The sequence below is a fragment of the Eumetopias jubatus genome, unplaced genomic scaffold, assembly GCF_037043125.1.
Source record: "Eumetopias jubatus isolate StellerSeaLion01/CBP00866 unplaced genomic scaffold, mEumJub1_p1.0 scaffold_1, whole genome shotgun sequence".
Lineage (NCBI taxonomy): Eukaryota > Metazoa > Chordata > Mammalia > Carnivora > Otariidae > Eumetopias > Eumetopias jubatus.
The window spans coordinates 67,392,433-67,416,460 of NW_028274807.1; the positions used below are offsets into that span (position 1 = coordinate 67,392,433).

The 24,028-nt window shown below is 54.3% G+C and overlaps 1 protein-coding gene across 1 annotated transcript in view; it reads right to left on the minus strand.

The window, feature by feature from the left end:
• Positions 1-459: 459 nt before the first annotated feature.
• The window catches only part of ADCY5 (adenylate cyclase 5), a 149,822-nt gene continuing 126,253 nt past the window's right edge, over positions 460-24,028 (minus strand). Inside the window, exons 13-21 of the mRNA XM_028091306.2 lie at positions 16,022-16,138; positions 15,453-15,617; positions 12,206-12,381; positions 10,206-10,235; positions 8,728-8,860; positions 4,631-4,894; positions 3,441-3,645; positions 2,392-2,516; positions 460-588 (exon numbers count right to left, since the gene is read on the minus strand). Coding sequence (XP_027947107.1) covers positions 460-588; positions 2,392-2,516; positions 3,441-3,645; positions 4,631-4,894; positions 8,728-8,860; positions 10,206-10,235; positions 12,206-12,381; positions 15,453-15,617; positions 16,022-16,138 — 1,344 coding nt within the window. The remainder of the gene's footprint in view (positions 589-2,391; positions 2,517-3,440; positions 3,646-4,630; positions 4,895-8,727; positions 8,861-10,205; positions 10,236-12,205; positions 12,382-15,452; positions 15,618-16,021; positions 16,139-24,028) is intronic.

Below are 24,028 nucleotides of genomic sequence, written 5' to 3' on the forward strand. Positions count from 1 at the left end.
GAAAGGCTCACACAGGAAAGCAGACCCCGGGGCCCCTAGGTTCCCGGCGGCCAGAGTCACGCCGCCAACCCCCCCCCCCCAGGCTGAGGCCTCCCCCTCAGCCCTGTCGTCACACGCCGGCCTGCCCCGCACCGTAAGAGCGCCGGCAGCCCCTTTCCACCTGTGCAGCAGCAGCGCCCGTTAGAAAACTCGAGATTCAGATCACGCCTAGTGGAGTCTTCTACGGAGGAAACATCTTTGGTCAGCTTGGTGCTCGCAGGACGCTGGCACCCCGGGGCCTGGGACGGAGGCGGCTGCCTGCCCACAAAGGCAGAAGCTGCTTCTGGAGTCAAAGTGGAAAATCTCACTGGTGCAGCCATGTGGGCTAGAGCGCAGGCTTCCACCTGCCCACCGGCACCCAAAGAAGCCATTTCCATTTCTCTGGAGGCCAGGCTGCCTGGCATCACCAGGTGGCAGCTGCTAACTGAGCGGGGGCCCCCCGTTGAGGAAGTAGGTCATCATCTCGCCTTTGCCCTTGACCTTGACCACACCCCTGCACTCCAGCTGGTATGTGTTGGCAGCCAGCACCTGGTACATGTCCGTGGTGACCTGAGGAGGCAGTGGAGGAGAGAGGATAGGCCACAGTTAAGCTAAGCTGTGAGCCCGTTGACTGGTGGCCCTGCCTGACTGTCCCCACCACAGGGGGTGGGCAGCACCTCCCAGCCAGGGGCTCCCAGGGACTGACAGCTGCTCGTACTGCCTATTGGAAACCAGAAGAATGGCAGCACCTACTCCGTGCCAGGCAGTGTGGCCTGCAACTCACCTGTGCTATTTCCGCTGCTTAAAGTGTGGCCCCTGGTCCCTGAACTGCCTGTCCCTGTCCACACTGAGAAGTGCAGAAGCTGGGCGGAAGTGCTTGGGCGCATCCACAGCAATCTGACCCTGCCGCCACGGAGACCGAGCACGCGACCAGTGTGCTCACTCAGGTCTCACTCCACAGCAGGTAGGTTGGAAGCCACTGCTTACCTCACTCAATCTATGAGGAAAGCGCTTTTATCTCAGGCTCAGACAATCTAAGTCCCTTCCGAGGTTACATCGCTAACAAATGGCAGAGCCTGGACTCGGGTCTGCATCCGACTGCCCATGTGCTTTAGCTTTTGAACAGAGAGGGGACCTCACCCGTGGCTCCAGTCATCACTGCACTCTTGCCAGGCAGAGGAGAAAGCAGGCTGACCGGAGCAGCAATACAAGCGCGTGTCTCGCGAGGTGACCCAACAGCTATCCGAGCACACCCCACAACATCCCTGCTGAGGATCCTGGCCCCCCCTGGCTGTCAGGCTGGGAATCTCTGGCTGGGCTGCTGGAAGGTGACCCTGCTGTGTGATCATGGGAACACCCTATGCGAAGGTGAGGTGCCAGGCCACTGTGTGGTTGCACAGGGTCCTTCACTTGTCTGTGGGTGGGGTCAGAAGCTCTGCACACACATGCCTCTCTCCCCAGCTCCCATCTTGTTGTCCCTTCTCCTCTTGGCACAGGGATCGAGGTGAGAGAAAGCCATTTGGTCAGTTCCCTCCGACAGCATTTGCATGCCAGCCAGGGCCGGCTGATCTGGCCAGGGCTGTGCTTTGGGCTGACCCTTTGTTCAGAGGTCCCACAGGAGAGAGAGAGAATTTAAGGGACATTTAAGCAGTGTCAGTGCGAGCAGAGGGCCATAAAGAGAGCACAGTGCAAACTTGGGAAAATGGAGGCCAGGAAAACGAAGTGACCTGCCCACAGCCTCATGGGGCACTGGGGGGTGGAGGGTACAGGAAGAGAGCCCCGTCCAGGGCCTTGCCATTGTCAGACTGGAGCAGAGGAAATCGAGGAAGGCCTGAGAAAAAGCAGCTGAAGAGAGGCAGGCCTGGGCATCACAAGAGCCAGCTTGCAAAGGATCGAGAGGAGCCAAAGTCTCTGGGTCTCTGGCCAGCCCCCTTGGCTGCTGGGGGCACCATCCCAGGGGGACGAGGGGCCTTGCCTGGTTCTCCTAAACCAGGCTGCGAGTGCTGGGGGCCCCATTCGGCAAGACCTTGCTCCCGGCAGCCATCTTTGTGTCCCCTTGTATGTGTGGGTTGTGGCATGAGCACTCCTGGCTTAGCATCAGCAGTGGCTCCCGCCTAGACCTCCGCCCCCGGCCATTCCTTCTGTGGCCAGTAGAGGGCTTGGCACAGGAGTGAAGATCTGTCCAAGGTCCTGAGGGCTTGAAACACAATTGTGTTTTCCGAGCTCCCAAGACGTAGCCCCAACCACCTTCAAATTTGGCCGCAGAAATTCTGGCTGGGAACTGTGGGCGGCCTGCACCCAAGCTCATGCAGCATCAGACAGAGCCCCCCTCCCCATGTGGGTGAGGTGGGCGGTGGATGCTCTGGCACTCACCTGGATGCGGTCAGGCACACCGGTGCTATCCATGCGGCTGGCCACGTTCACCGTATTGCCCCAGATGTCGTACTGAGGCTTGCGAGCCCCGATCACCCCGGCCACCACGGGGCCGATGTTGAGCCCTGCAGGGGACAGACCGTCAGCACGTTCCTCAGGGCTCAGACCAGCGCTCACCCTCTCATTCCTCCCTGACACTCAAGGTCCTCTGGGCCTGAGGCCACACTTAGCCCTGCGGCTCCCACTCGGCTGCTGCCATCAAATGCCCGCTAACCCAGACCACAGAAGTCCGTTCACACAGCACTGCTCCTGTGTACTTGAGTCAGCAGGCAGCTCCCGCAGTCCATCACCAAGACCGCCCTCTTCAAGTGTCCAGTGACCTGCGGCATCATCCGGTTGCCCTTCCTTAACCACCCCTCTCAGTGGCGTTTTTCACTGTCAGTTCAGACTTTCTTCCTTCTACCTCCTCTGTTTCTATGAGGGGCACCGCCATTCTTTTTCTTAGAACCTAGCTCCTAACCCACAGTCTCCCCTCTGTCCAAGTGCTCCTCCCCCTGGGTGTCTGAGCTAGTGCAGGGATGTCGCCATGACCCAGCCCCAGGAAGCAAGGCTGCTGCCCTGCACGCAGCCTCCCTGTCTCACTCCTGGCACATCTGCTCTAGTCTCTCCACCGTCCCAGTCTTACCCACACCAACCCCGATCACCCTGCCACTCCGCTTTCGCTGTGCTGCTTCCCCTCCACGCCAGGCCAGAGCCTTCTCCAACACACCTGGCTCAGCTGACATCATCTAGACATTCTCTGCCATGTCCCCAAGCCCCCGGGCGCTCCCTCTTGGCACAGAAATGGTCTCTCTCACAGGGGGCTGCATGAAGCCTTGCTGTTGTGTGCGACGTAGGACCACACACATGGCAGAATCTCCCAAATAGCAGTGTCATCTGTTCGTAAGACACTGCCCTCCATAGCCCTCCTCTTCGGTCCCGCCAAGCCACATGGAGCTTTTCACCCCACCTGCTATTCCCAGGCCCGAATGGTCGGAAGCCAAGCTCACCGATCTTCATCTGGAAGTTGTTGAAGGAGTGTTCATTGATGTACTTCATTTGATCCATGAGCTTCATGGCAAAGTCGGCCAGGGCTTTGATGTGGGTCTTGCCCACCTTGTCGTACGTGGAATCATTGAGGCCTGAGGCGGCCATGTAGGTGCTGCCAATGGTCTTGATCTTTTCCAGCTGCCTGAACCGATCCTCGCTGATGATCTGGATGGAAGGAGGCCAAACCTGGGTCTCCACCAAGGTTGGGGCACTGAGGTCTACAGGGAAGGGCAGCAGCATGGCCCCCCATGTGCCCCCCTCCTCCATTCACACAGGGGGCCCATCTGCACACCAACTCGGTGCAAGACTGACAGAGCAGGCCTCCTCCAGTACTCACCCACGTGTGGTGGCCGGGTGCTACCCTCCGCCCTGCACCCAGAGCCCCGGGCCAGCTCTCTAGTCACTTCAGAGCCTCTTGCCCCCAACAGGGGCTGGTGGCCATCTCCCCCCTTCTCTGGCTCACATCCCCATCCCTCCCAGGGACCCCCTTCTTCTGTCTCCAGGCCCTGCCAGCCAGAAGCCTGCCCAGACCCATTTCAGCCAACTTCAGTTACCCCCTGCCCCAGGAGCCTCATGGGCCGCTTCCAGCACAGCCCCAGCCCAGCTCCGTCATCCTTCACCCCAGGCCCTCCATTCCTACTGGGGTTGACCCCCTCACATTCCTCACTCGGTGAGCTCCCAGGGTCAAAATGCCCTACTGGGCACAGTGTACCCAGTGCCTGGCACACACTGGGGACTTGGCGAGGGTGCATGTTTGTGTTTCTGCCCGTGCTGTTCAGGGCTTTGCATCTTTGTCCTTCCTTCTCCCTTAGCCTGGGAGTCCCTCCTTCCCTGGACTCTCACAAAAGCTGGGCCCCAGCCTGGGGCCTGCCCAGCCTCAGGTGGCACGAGAGGAGCGGCGGCGAATAGGGAGGATCGGCGAGACGGCCGTGCAGGGTCTCAAGGGGGCAGCCAGGGCGCAGAGACTTGCGATCCCAGTGGCCTGGGCACACGCCCACTCTGCGACCTACTGCCCGTGAGCTAAGCCCCGTCTGTGTGCCTGTCTCCTCCTCTGTAACAGGCTAGGGGAGGAAATGCAGGCACGGGGCCTGCCCTCAGGTGCCCTGGTGTCCCTCCTGCTCCAGGGGCCCAAGCTCCCCACTGGCCGCACCTCGTCAAAGTCGGCGATGATCTCGTTGAGCAGCCGCAGGCACTCGACGCCCTCGTTGTTGGCTTCCAGCTCCACGTAGAACTCGGAGAAGTTGGCGATGGAGGCAAACATGACGGCCACGCACTCGCACGACTGGTAGTAGAGCTCGTCGTTGCGTCGCTCGCGGGCCAGGAAGTGGGCGGCCACGTCCTTGGGCAGGATGTTGTGCAGCAGCCGCCTGTTGTAGGCCTGCAGCTCCTCCATCTCCTCCTTCTCCTCCGTGGCCTAGGACGCGGCACCCGGTCAGCAGGAGGGGCATGAGCCCAACGCCGCCACGGGGCCGGCTTTCTGCCCCCTGCCCCCGCGCCGTCCCCACCTGCAGCTCTCCGCAGGGAGCGGCTAGCACTCCGACCATGAGAAAAGGGAGAGACGGGTACGCCTCCACCTCTGCCCTGCCTGCCCCTCAGAACGTGACGCACCAGAGGGCGCGGGCCCTGAAGGAGGGAGCCCCCGACTGGAAACCTCCTGGAGGACAGGCTGAAAGCATCCTGTCTGCCCAAAGCTAGACCGAGGCATGGAGTTACAGGGATGGTCCAAAACCACACCCACCCCCCCACCAGTGGCCCTCCAGCTACCAAGCGCTCAACTGTCCATCTTCCTCTTCGCATCAGGAAATGCAGTTTGATAAGATGACTTTAACAGACTGACCCCACGGGAAGACGTCTTAAAGCCCTGTCTGCTCTCCCCGGTTCCAGCACAGCCCCATCCCAGCTCCATCATCCTTCACCCCAGGCCCTACATTCCCACTGGGGTGTGGGAATGTAGCCAAAACTGGCTTCTGGATTGGTTTAGGGGTGGGGCAATGGATTATCACTCACCCATCCCAAAGCCAGGAGGTGCGGATGCCCCAAAGTGCTCCCTGGGGCGGGATAGGGACACCACCAGTGACTTTGGTTCTCCCCCAGTTTGGGTCCTGGGTCTGGGAAATTGAGGTCTGTGGTCACTCACGAGGGACAGTGCAGAGCCCTCAAATCAAGAGGCCAACAGTGGCCCACAGGCTGAAACGCAGAGATAGTCATGCACCAAGGTGTGCAAGGAGCCATGTGACACAGGAGGGACAGAGTGGCAGTCTGCGGGCTTCCTCCCCCTCGACGGCAAACAAAATGGCCCCTTTAACGGGGAGTGACCACGTTGGTAAAACAGGCAGGTAAAGGATCATTAGCAGGGCCGTTGAAAAGATCCAGCCAGCCTGCTTGGGCCTTCTCTAACTAAATGCGGAGGTCTTTCTATTTGGCTGCACCAGGGATCTCTGCGAGGGCCAGGACTACATCCCTGGCTCTCCCAGCAGGCGGTGGCTGCTCGTGGGGAAACTGCTGGCACACCCAGCTAAGGCCACAGGACCCGGGTCCAGCAAGGACCCCAAGGCTCAGAGGCCTGGCCTAGCCTTGCACCTGAAGCGAGAGAACCCTCAGCCCATCACGCCTAGAGCAACTGGAAACATGGCCTTAAGAATGGGGGTCATGCCTAAGGAAGTTCCTGGATGCCAGGTGGGCCCAGCGGGCACATGCTACCTTCCGGCCCCTGTGAGGTGAGACCCTCCTAAACAGGGCCACCTGCTCCTAGCTCTGAAACAGGTGCCAGAGCCGACAGGCTGGAGCGGGAATCTCTGTGCTTCTGGAGGAGCCCCAGCTGGTACGTCTGCCCCTGCAAGTGTACGGGCCACGTACAGTCCTACTGCCCGCTGAGACCCCGTGCCTGGCCACCCAGGAGCACTGCGGGGCTCCTTTGATCAGCCCAGCAGGGTGGCAGAAACCTAACACATGCCCTCCCCTAGCGCATCTGCCCAGTGGCAGGCAGGTGGTGGTGAAGGCTGGGGTTGGGACGCTGGGAGCATGGCGACCGCTGGGAACACAGGCCAAGTCCTGCCCAGGAGCTCCTGCCACATCGGGACAACTCTGCCCTGAGACATGATGTTGGGCAGCTCCCAACACAGCCAGCTGCTTCTAGGACTGGGCTCTGGCCAAGCAGGAAGACTCAGGGGCCACAGCCCCCGTGCTGAGCCCAATAAGGTCAGTGCTGTGGGAGAGGGACGGGAGTGGGCTCTCCCAAGAACTGAGACCCAGGGGTTTGGCCAGGAGCAGACTTGATGCCTCATGCAGATGCTTCAGGGACACTAAGGACCTCAGGCTTCCCCACCTCCCTGTCAAGCACCACACCCACCCACCAGGACCAAAGATCCAACAGCAAAACTGGCTTCTGGGTTAGTCTAGGGGTGGGGTAACGGATTATCACTCACCCATCCCAAGAGCCTGTGTTCAAGTTTTTGCTTATTGGTATGTTGTCCTCCCCCCCTCCCAAAAGTCCTGGAGGAGGACAGGAGATGGAGATGTGTAAGCATCCTGAGTCTGTTGCAGGGGTTCAGTGGAGAGAGGCCAACACACCTGGTAGGTAGACATGCTCACCGCCCCCCCCCCCATCTGTGCACAGGCCTTCTTAATCGTTTTCAAAGTGGGAGAGGAGCTGCTGTTGCCTGGGCACTGGGGTGGGGTTGTGAGGAAGCCTCAGGCTGCTCGGCTCAGCCCTGGCAGAGAGCTTCACTTTGACCCTAGGCACCCAGGAGCTAGACAAAGACGGGCGGGGGTGACAGGGCAGGAGGTCACAGGCAGGCTGAGTGGCAGGCTCACCCTTCCCTTGCTTCCACCCCTTTGTAGAGGTCTCTGCAACACAGCTGACTTGCACAACAGCAACAGTCTAGGGGGCAGGGGACCTCCTCGGGGCTCATGTGGGAGGTGGGGTGTGTGTGTGCAGAGAAGTGGAGGGACATCAGCCCTCGGTCCCACGGAGCCTGGTCAGCCCCTAGGAGAGAGCTGGAACCTCCAGGGAGCTTCCAGCCTCAGAGGAGAGGGGTGTGAGAGAGCCAAGAGAAGGCAGGGAGGCAGCAATCTGATCCAAGAAGGTAGAACCTCACACTGGATATCCCCCAGGTCCCTCCCAAGCCCAGGGCTGACCAGGGGCCTTCCACATGCAAAACAGGTTCCCTCCAACCTCAGGGCATCTGCTCAGTGGGGACCTCAGTCAACCTCATGCAAGATACCCAGCAGCAGGGGCAACTGGATGCCCCCATCTTTAACAAAAACTCAGGACCTCCTGCCCCAGCCTGAAGACTTGAGTCTCAGCATTAGCAAGAAGCTGAGGATGGAGGAGGCCTAAGTGAGTCGCGGGTGAGCTGGAGAAGGGGTCTGGGGATGGAGGCCAGGCCAGGACAGGCAGAGGCTGGGCTGGAATAACCGGTCTGAGGCTGCCCACAGGGAAGACGGCTTTCTCACCATGAGTGCCCTTGGGTGCCCTCTCCAGAGCTTCTGAGGCCATCTAGCAGGTAACAAGGAGCAACTCGGTCTCCTGCTAGCACCTGGAGCATTATCTTGCATGTGGCCCAGGGGTATCCCCTCCTCCAGGTGGACACTATTGGGGCACAGGGCACAAAGCTTGGAGGGTGGAGTGCGGGGCTCCTAGCACCCCACTGCCTCTGCCCCTGCATGGGCCACCTCTCCCCAGGGCACAGCCACCTGCTTAGGCTTCCTGTCGATGGGTCTTTGATGCCCCTTCCGTCCATTCTCCCCTGGAAGAGCCTTCAAGCCACTTCTGGTCACATCAAGCCCTGCTCAGCAGCCTGGTGGGCCAGCTCCCACACTGCGGCCTCCATGACACGGTGCCTGCGCTCCCCATACTCCTCACCTCCTGCCACTCTTTCCTCCCCACCCTCCTGACTCCTTGCTGCCCACGCCACAACCGGAGCTGGCCATGCCTAGCCCCCATCCCTGCCTCTGGACGCACACAGTAATGCCTGGTCGGTATTTGGGACCCACCAAAGTCCCAGCACTGTCAATGGTGGGTTTGTTTGGAATTCTGGAATCTGCTCTGGGATTCTGTGTCTGGGCTCCCGAAAGCAGGGAGCAGACCTGCTGGGATGTGGGGCACTGGTTAGTTGGGCTGAGGCCTGAGCAGGAAACCCCATCAGTGCAGAACTAAGGCCCTGTGAGCCCAGGTGACGAACTTGTTCACTCACCAGATGCTGTGAGGTCTGGATGCCTCCCCACCCCAGCCCCAAGGCCACCCACCTGCAGTTTCCAGAGGAAGTCCAGGCGGGCGGTGGACTCCACCTGCTGGGCATGCAGGTATAGGGCCAGCACAAAGACGGAGATGATGATGGGCGTCACCACCTTCAGTGCCACCTTGGTCGCATGCTCAGGGCTGCGGGGGGAGGGAGATGCCTTGGCACTTCGTGGCAGGCATGAGGCCCCCTCAGGCCTTTTGCCTCCTTCTGCTACTCCCCCTTCTCTTCACCCTCCTGCTCAAGTTTTGCCTGAGGTACGGCCTCCTCCAGGAAGCCTCCTTGGTTGGCAGCCCCATCGCAGCCCCTGCTCCCCAGCAGCTCAGCAGTCATGGCTCCTCTCCTGATGCCCCTCTCTTCCCCATCACTGGGAAACTTGTCTCTGGTCACATCAGAGGATCAATGAGGCGCTTGTAAAAGGCAGCATGTACATCCCAGGTCTCTCCCAGTGGACAAGACAGGGGCCGTAGGCACAGTAATGAGTCAGGCAGGCCATACTGACCGGCTCTGGGCTTAAGTCTCTTAACCTCTCTGAACCTCAGTTTCCTAATCTGTAAAATGGGATAACGACACCCACATTTTAAGAATTAAAGATACTGTATACAAAATTCCTTGTATAGCATCTGACAAACAGTAGGACCTCCAAAACTGGTAGCTAGTAATGGCTAATTACATTCCTAATAACATTATTAATAAATACTCTTAATAAAAGCAGCTATCCTGGGGCGCCTGGGTGGCTCAGTCGGTTAAACGGCTGACTCTTGATTTCGGCTCAGGTCACGATCTCAGGGTCGTGCGATCGAGCCCCACGTCAGGCTCCGGGCTGGGTGTGGCATCTGCTTCAGACTCTCTCCCCCCCCTCCCCCTGTCCCTCCCCTCCCACATGCACACATGTGCGCATGCTGTCTCAAAAAAAAAAAAAAAAAAAAAAAACCCACACAAAACCAAGCAGCTATCCCAAACCCTGCTCCCTGTCCCAGCAAAGAGCCCAAACTGTGAACTCTGCAGACTCCCTGCCCAGCAGCAGCCCAGTGCAGGGCTTACGCTACAAACCCCACAGGCCTTGCCTTGGCTCCTTTCTTCCGCAGCGGGGGCAGGGGGGGTGAGGTCACCAGTTCCCGTTCTCTTGTGCCTGGGATCTCACACATGCCCCTGGGGAAGAGCTTGAGGCCACATGTTTTAGATGAGGCCTGTGGAATGGCCTGCGGGTCCTGATGACCCAGCTACCGAGCCTGTAGGTCATCTTGGGGTGGTGGGAATCATACAAGAAAAGGGCATCTACCCAGTGAGGACCCCTTGGTACCCAGTGAGGAAAGGGCTTCCTGGCCCCTTCCAGCCTCCTCCTTCACTGCCCACCTTGCCGCCAAGGCCCCCTCCCCACCAGGCACCACCGCTTTCTCTGCTGGGCCCGGGGCGGCTGGCCTCTCGCTGCGCCATGCCAAGGGCAGGGAGGGGCTGTATCGAACTTAGAGAGTATCCACTCACCACTGGGAGGTCCCGTTGTTGTTGAAGTCTCTGTGAACAGGAAGTGGGGAGGGCTGTTTGGGGCTGCTCTTCTGCAAGGGCAGTCTCCATGCCCGCTGCACTCCCCTACCCTGCTCTGCCCCCCCTCACACTGCCGTGCCCCCCACTCCTAGCCCTGCCACCCCACGCCCACTACTAGCACCCCGCTACTGTTGCTTCTTCATCCCCCACCCCCAGCACCCCTCGGGCTCCAAGGATATTTTCAGGATGGGAGGCTTGCAGAAAGCCCAGCCCCAACTGGCGTCTGGTCACCATGACCACAAATCACCAGCCCTTACCTGGGACCCTGGGGGCCCCCAGCACATCCACCTGGGCAGAAGCCAGCCCACCTCCCACCCCAGCCCTTTGCTGCATCCAGAGGAGGAGAAACACTACACCTGTGCTGTCCGGTGTGGTTGCCACAGCCACGTGGGGCTCCTGAGCCTTCACATGTGGCTAGTGCAAGTTAAAATGTCCCGGAAGTGTAAGATAGATAGTAGGTTTTGAAGAATTAGTGTGGGGGAAAAATGTAATATGTTTCATTAATAATTTTATATTGACTACATAGTAAAATGATATTTTGAATATATCGGTTAAGTACAAAGATTAAAATTGCATGTTTTGCCTTTTTAATACAGCTACTAGAAAATTTTAAATGACATACGTGGCTTGCATTATTTCTCTACTGGACAGTGCTGCCCTAGGGCCAAGCCAGGGTCTCCCAAATCAGTAATGACCTCCGTTCTCTACTGCGGCTCCGGCGGGAGGAGAGGAGACGCTGGTCGGGGAAGGGGCACGTAAGGAAGAGGAGGCAAAGCTCCCCGCTCCTGCCCTGATGGCGGAGTAGAAAGGCCCGGGACTCCTCGCTCTCCTGGTCCTCACAGGACTGCGGGCTGCCCCCCTCCTGGTGCTGCCGGCCGTCCCGGCTGGCTGCCCACAGCACCACGCAGCCGCCGGGAAGGCCAGCCTCGAATCGCAGATCCTTCATTACCCCTTCCTTTGCTCAGGTAACACTCTCTTCACCAGAAGGTGACATTTCTGACACCGGAGTTATGGCCTGTTTTATCCATGACTGTTCTGCCACTGGCTCAGTGCCTAGAACATGGGAGGCCCTCAATAAATATCTTTGGATGAACGGATAGAAGGATGAATGGATCCCTTCCCATAACTTGGAGAAAATACAGTTTGCTGCATTTTCTCAGGGGACACAGACCTGTCACAGTTTTTGCACTTCCTGGTGTGTGTGTGTGTGTGTGTGTGTGTGTGTGTGTGTGTGTGTGTAGTGGGGTGATGGGAAGAGAAGGGTATTGACATCAGGCACTTTATGAACATTTTACTACTATGGATATTATTCCCATTTTACCGGGAGCTAGACAGCTTGGGGTACAACTCCCAAGCCTGCTACCTAGATGTGGGACCTAATGGCTCACCATCATAACTAGGAGCCTTTGAGCAGTGCACAAACTACCCAACCATCCGTGGCAGCCCTGCCTACTTCGCTGGGTTGCTATGAGGATGAAAAGGGATAATGTATGTCCCAGTGCCTAGCTCGAGGCAGGACACAGAGCTCAAGAAGAACAAAGGCTGTTTTTCTGCTTCCACAGACCTTGCTATTCAGCTCTGTTGAATCTTGACCCCTCTCTGGGCCTGAGGTGCCACAGGCAGATGGAGTTAAGTGAAAACAGCTCATCAGAGGCTGCCCTGAACAAATGCGGAACAATTCACTGAGGCCCGAGGGCAGGACTGAATAGCAAACTGGAAGCAGGATAGCAGGACCTAGTCACCCCGAGGCCACCCCCCCCCATACTGGGGGAGGGAGAGAGGGAAACAAGACACTGTGGTGCTTTACCCAGGGGGCCAGCTGGGGAGCAACAGGACACTCTCCTCGCAAGCCCCCTGCGGCCCAGGCTCCCAGCCACCCACTCTTCCGGCCTCTCCGCAATGCCCCAGACCCAGTGGGGGATGGGGGCGGTGCCACCTACATGGCGTTGGCAGTGACCAGCAGGTCAGCATTGTCAAAGAGCGTGACACGGGGCACCTCGACGATGAGCACATATGTGAGCTCAATGGCCAGCATGAGCACCAGCTTCCCAATGCAGCTGATCTGCAGGAACACGGAGCAGGCCAGCAGGCTGAGCAGCACGCTGTAGGTGAAGTACTGTGGAGAGAGGTTGGCGAGCCTCAGCGGCCCGGCCCCACCGTCCCCCGGCCCACCCTCCAGCATCCCCCCAAGTCGGAGCTGGCCGCAGGCAAAGCCCGCTCTGCCAGTGTTTCTGCTGAGGCAAACTTGAGAGGGAAAGTGAAGGGCCCCAGTAGGAACCAGGAGATGGGGCTCCAGGCTGTCTGGCCGGTGTTGGCAGTACAGCCCCATGGTTAGAGCAGGGCTCCAGGCTCGGGCAGACCTGAGTTTCACCCCTGATTTACTATGGACTGGTTGTGGGACTTGGGCCATTTATTCAACCCTTCAAAGCCCCAGTTTCCCCATCTGCAAAAGCTCCTATGTCATGGGCTCAGGGCTACAGTTCCATGACATGAAAGTACCTGGTGGCTTGGGCCTGGTGCCCTCAGGAACTGTGGGGAGCCCAGGCGCCCCAGCCCCGGGTCTGCTACTTTAAATCCAAAGTTCTGAAAACCGAAGTGTTTCATGACTGATAGGGCGGCAACACCTGAGCTGACCTTATTTGGTGGCAAAAACCACCCCAACTGTATGCTGCTAATTAGCATCTTTATCCTGCTTCTTGTGACTCTGCATACATTTTGCTACAGAAATATCACTGTATGTTATGATCAGGTGCTGCCCAAACTACACTGGGGGTGTGAAACACCCTTTTAAACTCTGAGAAATTCCAAAATTCAAAATACATTTGACCTGGAAGCCTTCAGACAAGGGACTGTGGCCCTATATGATTTAGTTTAGGAAGTCCCTTCTGGTCTCCGAGGCTCAGTTTCTTTCTCAGACAACAGGGGAGCTGAACCAGAGATCTCAGAGACTCCTTTCTGCTGCCATCCCCTGATGCTAATCCTAGACATGTATCATTATTTTGTTTTTATTTTTTTAAAAGATTGTATTTATTTATTTGAGAGCGAGCGAGAGAGAGCATGAGTGGGGGAGACAGGCAGATGGAGAGGGAGAGGAAGACTCTCTGCTGAGCAGGGAGCCCGATGCGGGCCTCAATCCCAGGACCCTGGGATCATGACCTGAGCCAAAGGCAGACACTTAACCGACGGAGCCACCCAGCTGTCCCTTGTTCTTTCTTTTACAAGACCAGTGCTCTAACCCCTGAGCTATGGAGCCAACCACTGTTCTTTCTTTTAAATTTAGCATCATTTCTTCTGAGTCAAGCATTGGGCCTCACTACTGGCTTCCTCTGCCATGGGCTGGAGGCCAAATGGCAGTGGAGGATGATTCCAGGTTGAACCTTTTGCCTCCCCAGGCCCCAACCCTTTGCCATCCAGAGAGGGGCTGCGGAGGGCCCCTGGTGACTGGAAACGGGAGGGACAAGCCTCAAGCCACTTACCTGGAACACGGGCAGAGGAAGGAGCAGGGAGGGCCCACCCAGATAATCCAGCCCCAAGGATCATAATCCTGTCCTTGAGAGAGGGGCAGGGCGCCCCCAGGGCCAGCCTGGATTCCCATTCAGATGCCGAGCCAGACAACCAGGAGGTCGAGGCTTAAAGCAGGGGTCCCCGAAGGGCCTCGGGGTCTGTGAGGGGTTGCTGAATCAGAACACCTGTGGGGTAGGGGGAGCCCAAGAGCTCTGTAGTCAGCAAGGCCTGGCATCAGTGCGAGTGAAACTGGTAGGACTGGTGAGGGCTGGAGGCAGGGACCAGCCATCTCCCACAAATGAGGAGCTAGAAAAACCTGCCGCCACCCCCACCCCCCACTCTCTTCCCCCATTCCTCAGCTTCTTCCATGAAGCAACCACCAAGGGGCAAGCACAAGATCAAACACAGCCTCTGCTTTTCAGCAGACGGCCCTCAAGCCACGGCTCCTGTGGGCTCAGGCAGCTGCGTGAGGGACCAGAAGCAGGAGTCGGGCCTTGGCGCCTGGGGAGCAGGGCCGCAGGGGAGGAGGGGCAGGGCTTGGCCTGGGCCCAGGGGCGGGCGGGGGTGGGGGAAAGCACCTGACCAGGTGAACGTTGGCGAAGTCCTGCCCCCCGCTGAGTTCCCCTTGCCCCATCTGTACAGGGGAGAGGGATCAGGCTCCTTCCCAGGGGTGGGGAAGGGAGGCCAGCACCATGACAGCCCAGGGGGCCCTCACTGCAGTTCTGGACCTTTCTGTGAATCATGGGCCCTTTCGGAATTGGGTGAAAGCTTGGACCTTCCTCAGAAAAGGGTAACACCTCACAGGTTGTGTGTGGGCCCTGCAGGCAGCTGGGGTGTGGGAGATCGCCCCGTGCATGGAGTAGATGCCCCGGACTGGCCCAGCTGCTCACTCAAAAGCTGCTCCCCAAGAAAAAGGTGAATGAAGCACCTCGCATACCATAGGCGCTTAATGCATGCTGCTCTCTAAGGATTCTCGGCACTGGTTCTTAAACCCAGTAACCTAGGGGTAGATTTCCTTCAGGGGGGGGGCGATGAAAATGTTCTAATTAGATGATGCTGCTGATGGCGGCACACATCTGTGAATACACTAAAAACTACAGAATTGTACACTTTGAATGGGTGACCTTGATGGCAGAAAGGGTTCCTTTCTTCCCTCCCTGCTCTCTGGCCCACAGCAGAGGAGCTCGGGCCGTTTCTCCTGAGGCAGGCCTGCTGCCAAAGCTGAGGGTCCAGGAACAGCTCTGCCCTCAGGCTGAGACGAAGCATTCTACAGCCAGATGACCTGGGTGAAAGTTCTGGCTCTATCCCTTACTAGCTGTGTGACTCTGGGCAAGTTACTTACCGTCTCTGTGACTCAGGGTCACCCGTATAAAAAAGATATTCATTGTGTCTGTGTCATGGGGTTGCTATGAGGACTGAATGAGGGAAGCCGTGTCAAGTCCTCAACACAGTGCCTGGCACACTATATAAATGACAGCCCTGCTGTTGTACTGTTCTACGAGAAGGCCGGCCTCGTTCCCTGGTGTCCAACACATGGGGTGAGAGACGGGAAAGGAGGTCTCTGGGACGGCTGGGAGCTTGAGAGCCCCTGACCCCCTCAGAGCAGCCGAAGGCAGAGGGGGCGTGCAGTGGGAGGGTGTCTGTTTGCGCCCGGAACCCCCCTGCCCCTCCCCCTGCCAGCACCTCAGGGAAGTTGCAGTTGGGCCACGGACTGCTGCAGAAGCCCCGCTCATCCCCCAGGCTGTAGTTGGCGGCTGACTCCACCACGTGGCACGCGTTGACCTGGCCGGTGCTGATGTTGTGCTCATCTGCCAGGCAGCCGAACAGGTCCTTGGAGTTACACATGAACTGGGGGCAGGGGAGGGCAGGGTCAGCCGCCGGGGCCAGGCCAGGGCAGCCCATCTCCGCAGGGCAGTGGGTGCTCGTCCCCCCCACCCCCCGACCCCGGGCTAGGATGCCCCCAGCCACAGAGCGGGGACAGGAGAGGAGCCTGGCGGAGGCTGAGGAGCTGTTGAGGTCCGCCCAGCTGCCTCAGGGCAGGGGTGGGGGGTGGGGGGTGAGGCTCGCAAACTTCCCTTGGGGACTTCTTGGAGTCTGAGTCTGTAGCCTTGAGAGCAGAGAACTAAAAGTCTGTGTGAGAGGCTTTAGAAATCAAATCTGATTCCAGAGACCTGAGGTGAAGCCCTAATAAGAAATCCTGGGGAGGGAGAACTCCAGAGTCTGGGAAGGTTCTGGGAGGTGGAGCCACCTACCATGTTGACGAAAGCCGACAGGAACACTAGGGTGATGGTGAACACTCCGACCAGAGTGCTATTCATCTTGGACCGCACAATCTTCCTGGAGAGGGTCTGCAGGGGGGCTGGGAAGAGCTGCCCCGAGGGATGGGGGGAGGGGGAGAGAGAGAGAGAGAACGGAATTCAGTGGGGGCTCTGCAAGCTGCCATAGGGGAGCTGGTTGAACCCGCCCCCCCCTTGCCTCTGGCCAGCTCACCCCAGGGGCCTCCCTGAACACCCTCCCAGGGTGCAAGACTCCAGGCTCACACCATGTACCCCTGCCTCCAGCAACAACAGCACAGAATCCACAGCAGGCCCATCTACCTGGGGAGCTTACAGGTGAGAGAGGCATGATGGAAGGAAAGAGCCTCTCTTAACCCCAACAGAGTGGAGAAAAACACATGAATCTGACGTGTGAGTGCTGAGCTGGTCAGGATTACAATGGGGGCGGGCAGGAGATGGCAGGTGGGGAAGCCTAATGGAGGGGCCCAGAACTTTCCCAGGAGGGTCAGAAGGCTTCTTGGCAGTAGGGAGCCGTGGGTCTGAGGTTTCGGAGGAGACCTGAGGTCTGGAGGGAGGGGACAGGCTTGTGAGAAAGGGCAGAGTAGCGTGTGAGCAGGAGGTGGGGCCCTGGACAAGTGAGTTCAGTGAACCTGTATTACAGGACTCTCACTGATCTGTTTCCTCACCTACCCCTTCCAGCATTTCCTTCCACTAGACAAACTACACCTCCACTCAAAGACCCACTGCAGTTCTGGCAATTAAATGACCCGCTCCACCTTATCTGACATGGTTGGCTTTGTCCACCATGCCCTCCTCATCTCCAAAGCAGCCTAGATTTAAAAAGATGTTGGCAGACACACAGAAACAAAGGGGTGGACTTGGGCTTCCCCTGCCCCCCCCCCAACCTCGATGCCTCCCGGTGAGGCTGGTCTGCTGCACAAATGCCAGGTGTCCTACGGAAACCCAGAGGGCAGAGGAGGGTGGTGGAAAAAGCACTGGACCGGGAGCCTGGAAAGTTCTAGACATGGCTTTTCCTGTGTGGCCCTCAGCAAGTCACATCCCTTCTCTGAAGGCTCCCCATCTGTAGGACTGTCGGGGCCCTGAGCACCTGTGCACATTCCGGCTGCATACACCAGACTACAAGGCTTAGTCCTCCTCTGATAGTGACAGGATGGTCACACACACAATAAACAGGCAAAAGGACACCACGTGATCCCTAGGTGCCTGCTCGTTCCCATTGTGCGCTATAGTGTTTCCTGCTGGCACATATGGGGACCTGGTCTCCTGTTCCCCAGCTATGACCCCCATTCACTATATGCAAAGCATCCACGTGGGCCCATCACATCTGCCCCGCAGGGCTTTGGGAAGCTGACACTTAATACGCTGATGTACCTGCTGCTTGCTGTGCTAAGAGTCATAGCATCCTTTGTCTCTCACCCAGGAGTCTCATGTCTCCTGCCAGCATCCATGACATAGTAAGGCTCACTTACTAGCTTGCAAGTAGGGTGAAACCAAATCTCAGACCCTTCACTGTTCTTGCCATCAAGTAAATGCCCTGCTCACCCCTTGGTGTTGGGCTTTGAGCTGGGTGGGCATGCTGGGAAGCGGTATATCTTTTCTACCCAAATCCCCTTCCAGCCTTCCAACAAGGCCACCCCCTATTCAGCAGAGGGAAAGAGAGGACCACACGGAAGGACACACCGCAGCAGTGGCAGAGGCCTGCCAACCTCACGCTATATGCGGGCCAGTGAAGACCTTGGACTCCAGCAGGGGCGCCCCCCAACCTGTGTTCATGTATCATCAAGTCTGTGGCATTATTCTGAATAAAACACTTCCTTTTGGAGTAAGAAAGAAGACACTCAGATTAAACCCACTTATATGTTAGAAGGAGAGCTATGTGTGATTTGGAGAGCATAAGCTTTAATGAAAACCCTGCTTAATAGACACAGAGACTAGGATATTCTACTCAATTGAACAGAGTGAATCCAGAAATAATCCCTTACATTTCTGATCAATTGATTTTGACAAGGTTGCCGAGATAATTCAATGCGCAAAGACGTTGCTGAGGCACCTGGATATCCACATGCAAAAGAATGAGGTTGGGCCCCTACTTCATGTCATATACAAAAATTAACTTGAAATGGATCAGAGACATAAATGTAAGAGCTAAAACTACAAAACTTGCAGAAGAAAATATGCAAGCCAATCTTTGTGACTTTGGGTTGAGCAATGGTTTCTTAGAACACCAAAAGCACGGGCGAAAAAAAAAAAAAGTTTAAAAAAAGATTAGTTGGATGTCATCAAAATTTTAAAAATTTTGTGCTTCAAATACCACCACTAAGAAAGTAAAAAAAAAAGGTGAGGATATAGAAAAGTTGGAACCTGTATGCATTGCTGGTGGGCACAAAAAATGATGCAGCCGATGTGGAAAATAGTATGGAGGCTCCTTGAAAAAATTAAAAGCAGAATTACCATATAATCCAGCAATTCCACTTCTGAATATACACCCAAAGAACAGAAAGCAGAGGCTTGTACACCTATTTGCAGACTCATATTCATAGCAGTATTATTCACAAGGGCCAAAAGGTGGAAGACCCAAGTGTCCATCTATGGATGAATGGATAAACAAAATGGGGAATATACATCCAATGGAGTATTATTCTGCCTCAAAGAATGCAATGCTGACACCTGCTACAATATGGATAACACCTTGAAGACAGTATGCTGAGTGAAAGAAGACAGTCACAAAAGGATAAGTACTCTAGGATTCCACTTTAAAAAAAAAAAGATTTGTTTATTTATTTGAGAGAGAGACATTGAGCGGAAGGGGGAGAGGGAGAGAATCTCAAGCAGACTCCGCACTGAGCACAGAGCCCAATGCGGGGCTGGATCCCTCGACCTTACGACCTGAGCTGAAACCAAGAGTCGGACACGTAACCGACTGTGCCACGCAGGCGCCCCAATATAGGATTCCACTTTTATGAGATACCTAGATCAGTCAAATTCAAAGAGACAGAAAGTGGAATGGTGGTTTCCAGGGGTGAAGGCAGAATGGGAAATTACTGTTTAATGGGTCTAAAGTTTCAGTTTGGGAAGATGAAGGTCTGGAGGTGGATGATGGTGACCTTTGCACAACAATGTGAATGCATTTCATGCCACTGAACTGCACACTTAAAAAAGGCTACAATGGAAAATTCTGTATTACGTACATTTAAAAAGGAAAATGAAACCCAGAGAATGGGAGAAAATTGTTGCAAACTATATATCTAATAAGGGTCTTATAACCAGAATATAGTAGTCTCCTCTTATCTGTCTTATTCTAAGACCCCCCCACTGGATGCCTAAAATTGCAGACTGTCCTATACTTTCTCCTATACGTACACACTTATGATAAAGTTTAATTTATAAATTCGGTACAGTAAGAGATTAATAACAATAACTAATAATAAAATAGGGCAATTATAACAATATAGTGTAATAGAAGTTATATGAATGTGGTCTCTCTCTCTCTTTCTCTCTCAAAATAACTTACAAGATCCACCCTTCTGCTGGTGATGTGAGATAAAGTGCCCTCATGATGGGATGTAGTGAGGGGAATGACATCAGCACTGGGACGTAGCGTTAGGCTCCTACTGACCTCCTGACCATACGTCAGAAGGAGGGTTATCTGCTTCCAGACCGCAGCTGACCACAGGAACTAAAACCACAGAAAGTGAAACCACAGATAAGGTTTACCATATACAAATAGCTCTTACAGCTCGACAAGAAGACAAATAACCCAATTTAAAAATGGGACAATGATTTGAATAGGGATTTCTCCAAAGAATCTATATAAATGGCCAATAAGCACACGAAAGGGTGTTTGGCATTAGTCGGCAGGGAAATGCAATTCAAAAACATGAGATACCCCTTCACACTCCCTAGGATGGCTATAATCAAAAGTCAGATAATAACAAGGGTTGGTGAGGATGTAGAGAAATCAGAACCCTCTTACATTGCTGGTGGGAATGCAAAGTAGTGCAGCTGCTCTGGAAAACAGGTTGGTGGTTCCTCAAAATGATAAACACAGTTACCAGATGACCCAACAACTATACTCCTAGGTGGTTACCCAAGAATACTGAAAACCTAAGTGCACATAAAAGCTTGTATACAAGGGGCGCCTGGGTGGCTCAGATGGTTAAGCGTCTGCCTTCGGCTCAGGTCATGATCCCAGGGTCCTGGGATCGAGTCCCGCATCGGGCTCCCTGCTAGGTGGGGAGCCTGCTTCTCCCTCTGCCTCTGCCTGTCTCTCTCTCTCTCTCTCTGACTCTCATGAATAAATAAATAAAACATTTAAAAAAAAAAAAGCTTGTATACAAAAGTTCATAGCAGTACTATTCATAATAGCCTGAGACTGGAAACTACTCCAGTGTCCATCAACTGATAAATGAATAAACAAAGTGGGTTATATCCACACAATGGAACATCATTTGGCCATAAAATGGAATGAGATGTTGTCACATGGTACAACATGGCTGAACCCTGAAAGTACTATGCTAAGTGAAAGAAAACAATCTCAAAAGGCCACATATTGTATGATTTCAGGCAAATTCATATAGAAAGCGGAGTTTGAGCCTGCCAGGAGCTGTGGGGAGCAGGGAAGAAATAGTGACGGCTAAGAGGTCTGGGGTTCCTTTTCAGGGTGAGGACAGTGTGCTGGAATTGGTGCTAATAGTTGCATAACTGCGTGAATCTACTAAAACTCTTATAACTTCATCCACATTTATAAAGGTGAATCTTCTCTATGTGAATTGTATCTCAATAAAGCACTTACTAGAAAACCTTGCTCAAGCTCTTACTAGCTGTGTGACCCTGGGGAAGCTATCAAGGGCTCTGAGCGCAGTTTTCTTCTCCATACCTGGGGGATATCTCTCTCCCAAGGTGGCTATGAAGATTCAAAGAAATGATGCATTTTAAAGTGCTTTATAAGCTGTGAAATTCAACAGAAAATTTAGTTAATATTTGCAATTTTTTAAAGAGCTCTGTTGCCAATAGGAAGGAAAGTCCTTGTTTCCCATTAAAGGAATTTTTCTGTTTCACAGCTGGGGAAAGTGTTCTGGCACTAGCCTGAGGAGCTTGCTCTGAAAAGGTATGACAGATGGTTCCTAATTTGTGTCTGCCTAAAGTTTTGCCATTCCATCCTACCCGCTTAACCCATGTTACTTAAATCGTTTCAGTTCTGATCATGCCATCCATCAGTTGAAGGGTTTCTTTTATCATTTTGCACACACCAGTAAAATTCGGGCAAAGGTGATTAGTAGATGCTAAAGGAAGGTGGCTGGGGGACAGGCTATGCGCACCGGCTTCCTGGTGATGGTGGGACCTGGGGCTTCACAGGGGCCACCTAGAGGTCAGGAGAAGAACTGCAGGCTATTTTTTAAATTCAATCCAGACTGTAGTTCTAAAGAATGATTGACTTGCGGGGCAGGGGGGGAGGGAGGGGTGAGGGTATATATATAAAATTTTAATTAATTTATTTTTATTAGTTTCAGAGGTAGAATTTAGTGATTCATCAGTTGCATATAACATCTGGTGTCATTCCATCAAGTGCCCTCCTTAATGCCCATCACCCAATTATCCCTTACCCCCAAACCCCTCCCCTCCAGCAACCCTGTTTGTTTCCTAGAGTTCAGCGTCTCTTACGGTTTGCCTCCCTCCCAATTTTCATCTTATTTTATTTTTCCTTCTCTTCCCTATGTTCATCTCTTTTGTTTCTTAAATGAGTAAAATCATATGGTATTTGTCTTTCTCTATTTCACTTAGCATTATACCCTCTAGTTTCACCTATGTCATTGCAAATGGCAAGATTTCATTCTTTTTGATGGCTGAGTAGTATTCCATTGTGTATATGTACCACATTTTCTTTATCCATTCATTAGTCGATGGACATCTGGGCTCTTTCCACAGTTGGCCTATTGTGGACATTGCTGCGATAAATATTGGGGTGCATGTGCCCCTTCGGATCACTACATTTGTATCCTTTGGATAAATACCTAGCAGTGCAATTGCTGGGCCATAGGTTAGCTCTATTTTCAAATTAATGCATTGGCTTGCTACAAGCCGATTTCTCTTGTCACCCTGTTTTTTTATTTATTTTTAAAGATTTTATTTATTTGTCAGAGAGACAGAGTGAACACAAGCAGGGAGAATAGGAGGCAGAGGGAGAAGCAGGCTCCCTGCTGAGCAAGGAGCCCAATGCGGGGCTTGATCCCAAGACCCTGGTACCATGACCTGAGCCGAAGGCAGATGCTTAACCGACTGAGCCAGCCAGGCGTCCCTTTTGTCACCCTTTAAAAAGACCTGCTCTTGACTTTAAAACCTCAGGCAGGAACCCAAGAGTTGCTGTTTTGAAGTCTCCAGAAGATTTGAGATCCTGCTCTAGTAACAGTTTATAGAGTATCTCATCACCTGGAATCAAAAAAGTTCATCTGTGTGTTTGCCCTAAATCCCATCTTCACTAACCCCAGTGTGGATGGTGAAACTCTTCACCGGGGGCACATCTCTCACAGGGACGCACCACAGCTGCAGCAGTCCTGGAGACCATTTTTCGCAGCAGGATAATTGTGCCCATGCAAACCAATTGTTCAATGCTGCTCACTCACAATTACAGCTCAGAAAAAGAATTGAATTTTTAAGAATTCCCAACCAGTACATTCCCAGTCTGATTAATTCAAATCAATTCAATATGAAAAACAGGAGTGGGGACATAATTAATAAATCATGACTGGAGTGAAGGACAGTTTTGATCCTGGCCTCTCTGAAAGCCTCCAGGCAAATCAACGACCAGCCTGGGGCTCTGGTTCCCTGTCTGTGATATGGGGTCAGGGGATTGCACAGATGAAAAAAAAGTGATGAAATCTGATGGGAGGGAGAGGGCACCTGGGTGGCTCAGTCGGTTAAGCGTCTGCCTTCGGCTCAGGTCATGATCCCAGGGTCCTGGGATCAAGCCCCACGTCAGGCTCTGCACTCAGTGGGGAGTCTGCTTCTCCCTCTCCCTCTGCCTCCCCCACTTGTGCTCTCTCTCTCTCCCTCTCTCTCTAATAAGTAAATAAAATCTTAAAAAAAGAAATCTGATGGGAAAAAATCTTAAAACTGTCTTTTTGACAAGAAACAATGTGAAAAAGCAGTAGCTCCTACTACATAAAATTTTTTTTTAGAGACATGAAAAATTCAGAGGCCAACCAAGGCAGGCAGAAGCTGACCAAGCTCCACGCCACTGCTCTCCCAGGGGTTAAATGGACATATTAACAAAGGCAGTGTCTTTGAGAAGAAGGATTATGGGCTCGGAAGTCAAGAACCACTGGGGTTTAAATCTCAGCTATACTACTTCCTAGCCTCAAGGCTTCGGGAACGCTGCCTAACCTCTGAGCCTCATCGTCATCATCTGCAAGGTGGATGTAATAAAAGCCACCTCAGAGGCTTAGGAAACACAGCTCAAAGAGGCAGAGCTGAGATCCAGACCCTAGACTGACGGACTCAGAAGCCATGGGAGGAACTGAGATATGCCTCCCGGAATGAAGAATTCTCTATCCCCAAAGGAACATGTGTCTGGCCACCACACCCCCTCCCGCTAATAGAATATGACCCAGAGCATGCTGGTGGAAGCTGAGCGTGGGGGTTCTACAATCCTCACAGCACAGGAGATACCGAAGAGGTCAGAGGTACTGCTGTGTAGTAAGACCCTATTTCAGAACCCGGGGACAGCAGTCAGGCTGCAGTGGTGGAAAGGAGAGTCAGCACGGGGTGGGGCGGGGGGTTGGTGAGGACATTCAGGCTGCAGGGAGGGAGAAGAGGTTTCTAGTGACTGCACAGAGCATACGGAGTCTAGATGCAGCTCTGCTCAGAGTTCCCAGGAGCTCAGAGAACCGGGTCCCAGAAGTCCATGGGAGGCAGCTAAGAGGGAGCCAGCAGTCAGGAGGAGGAAGGAGATTGAAGTACACACAT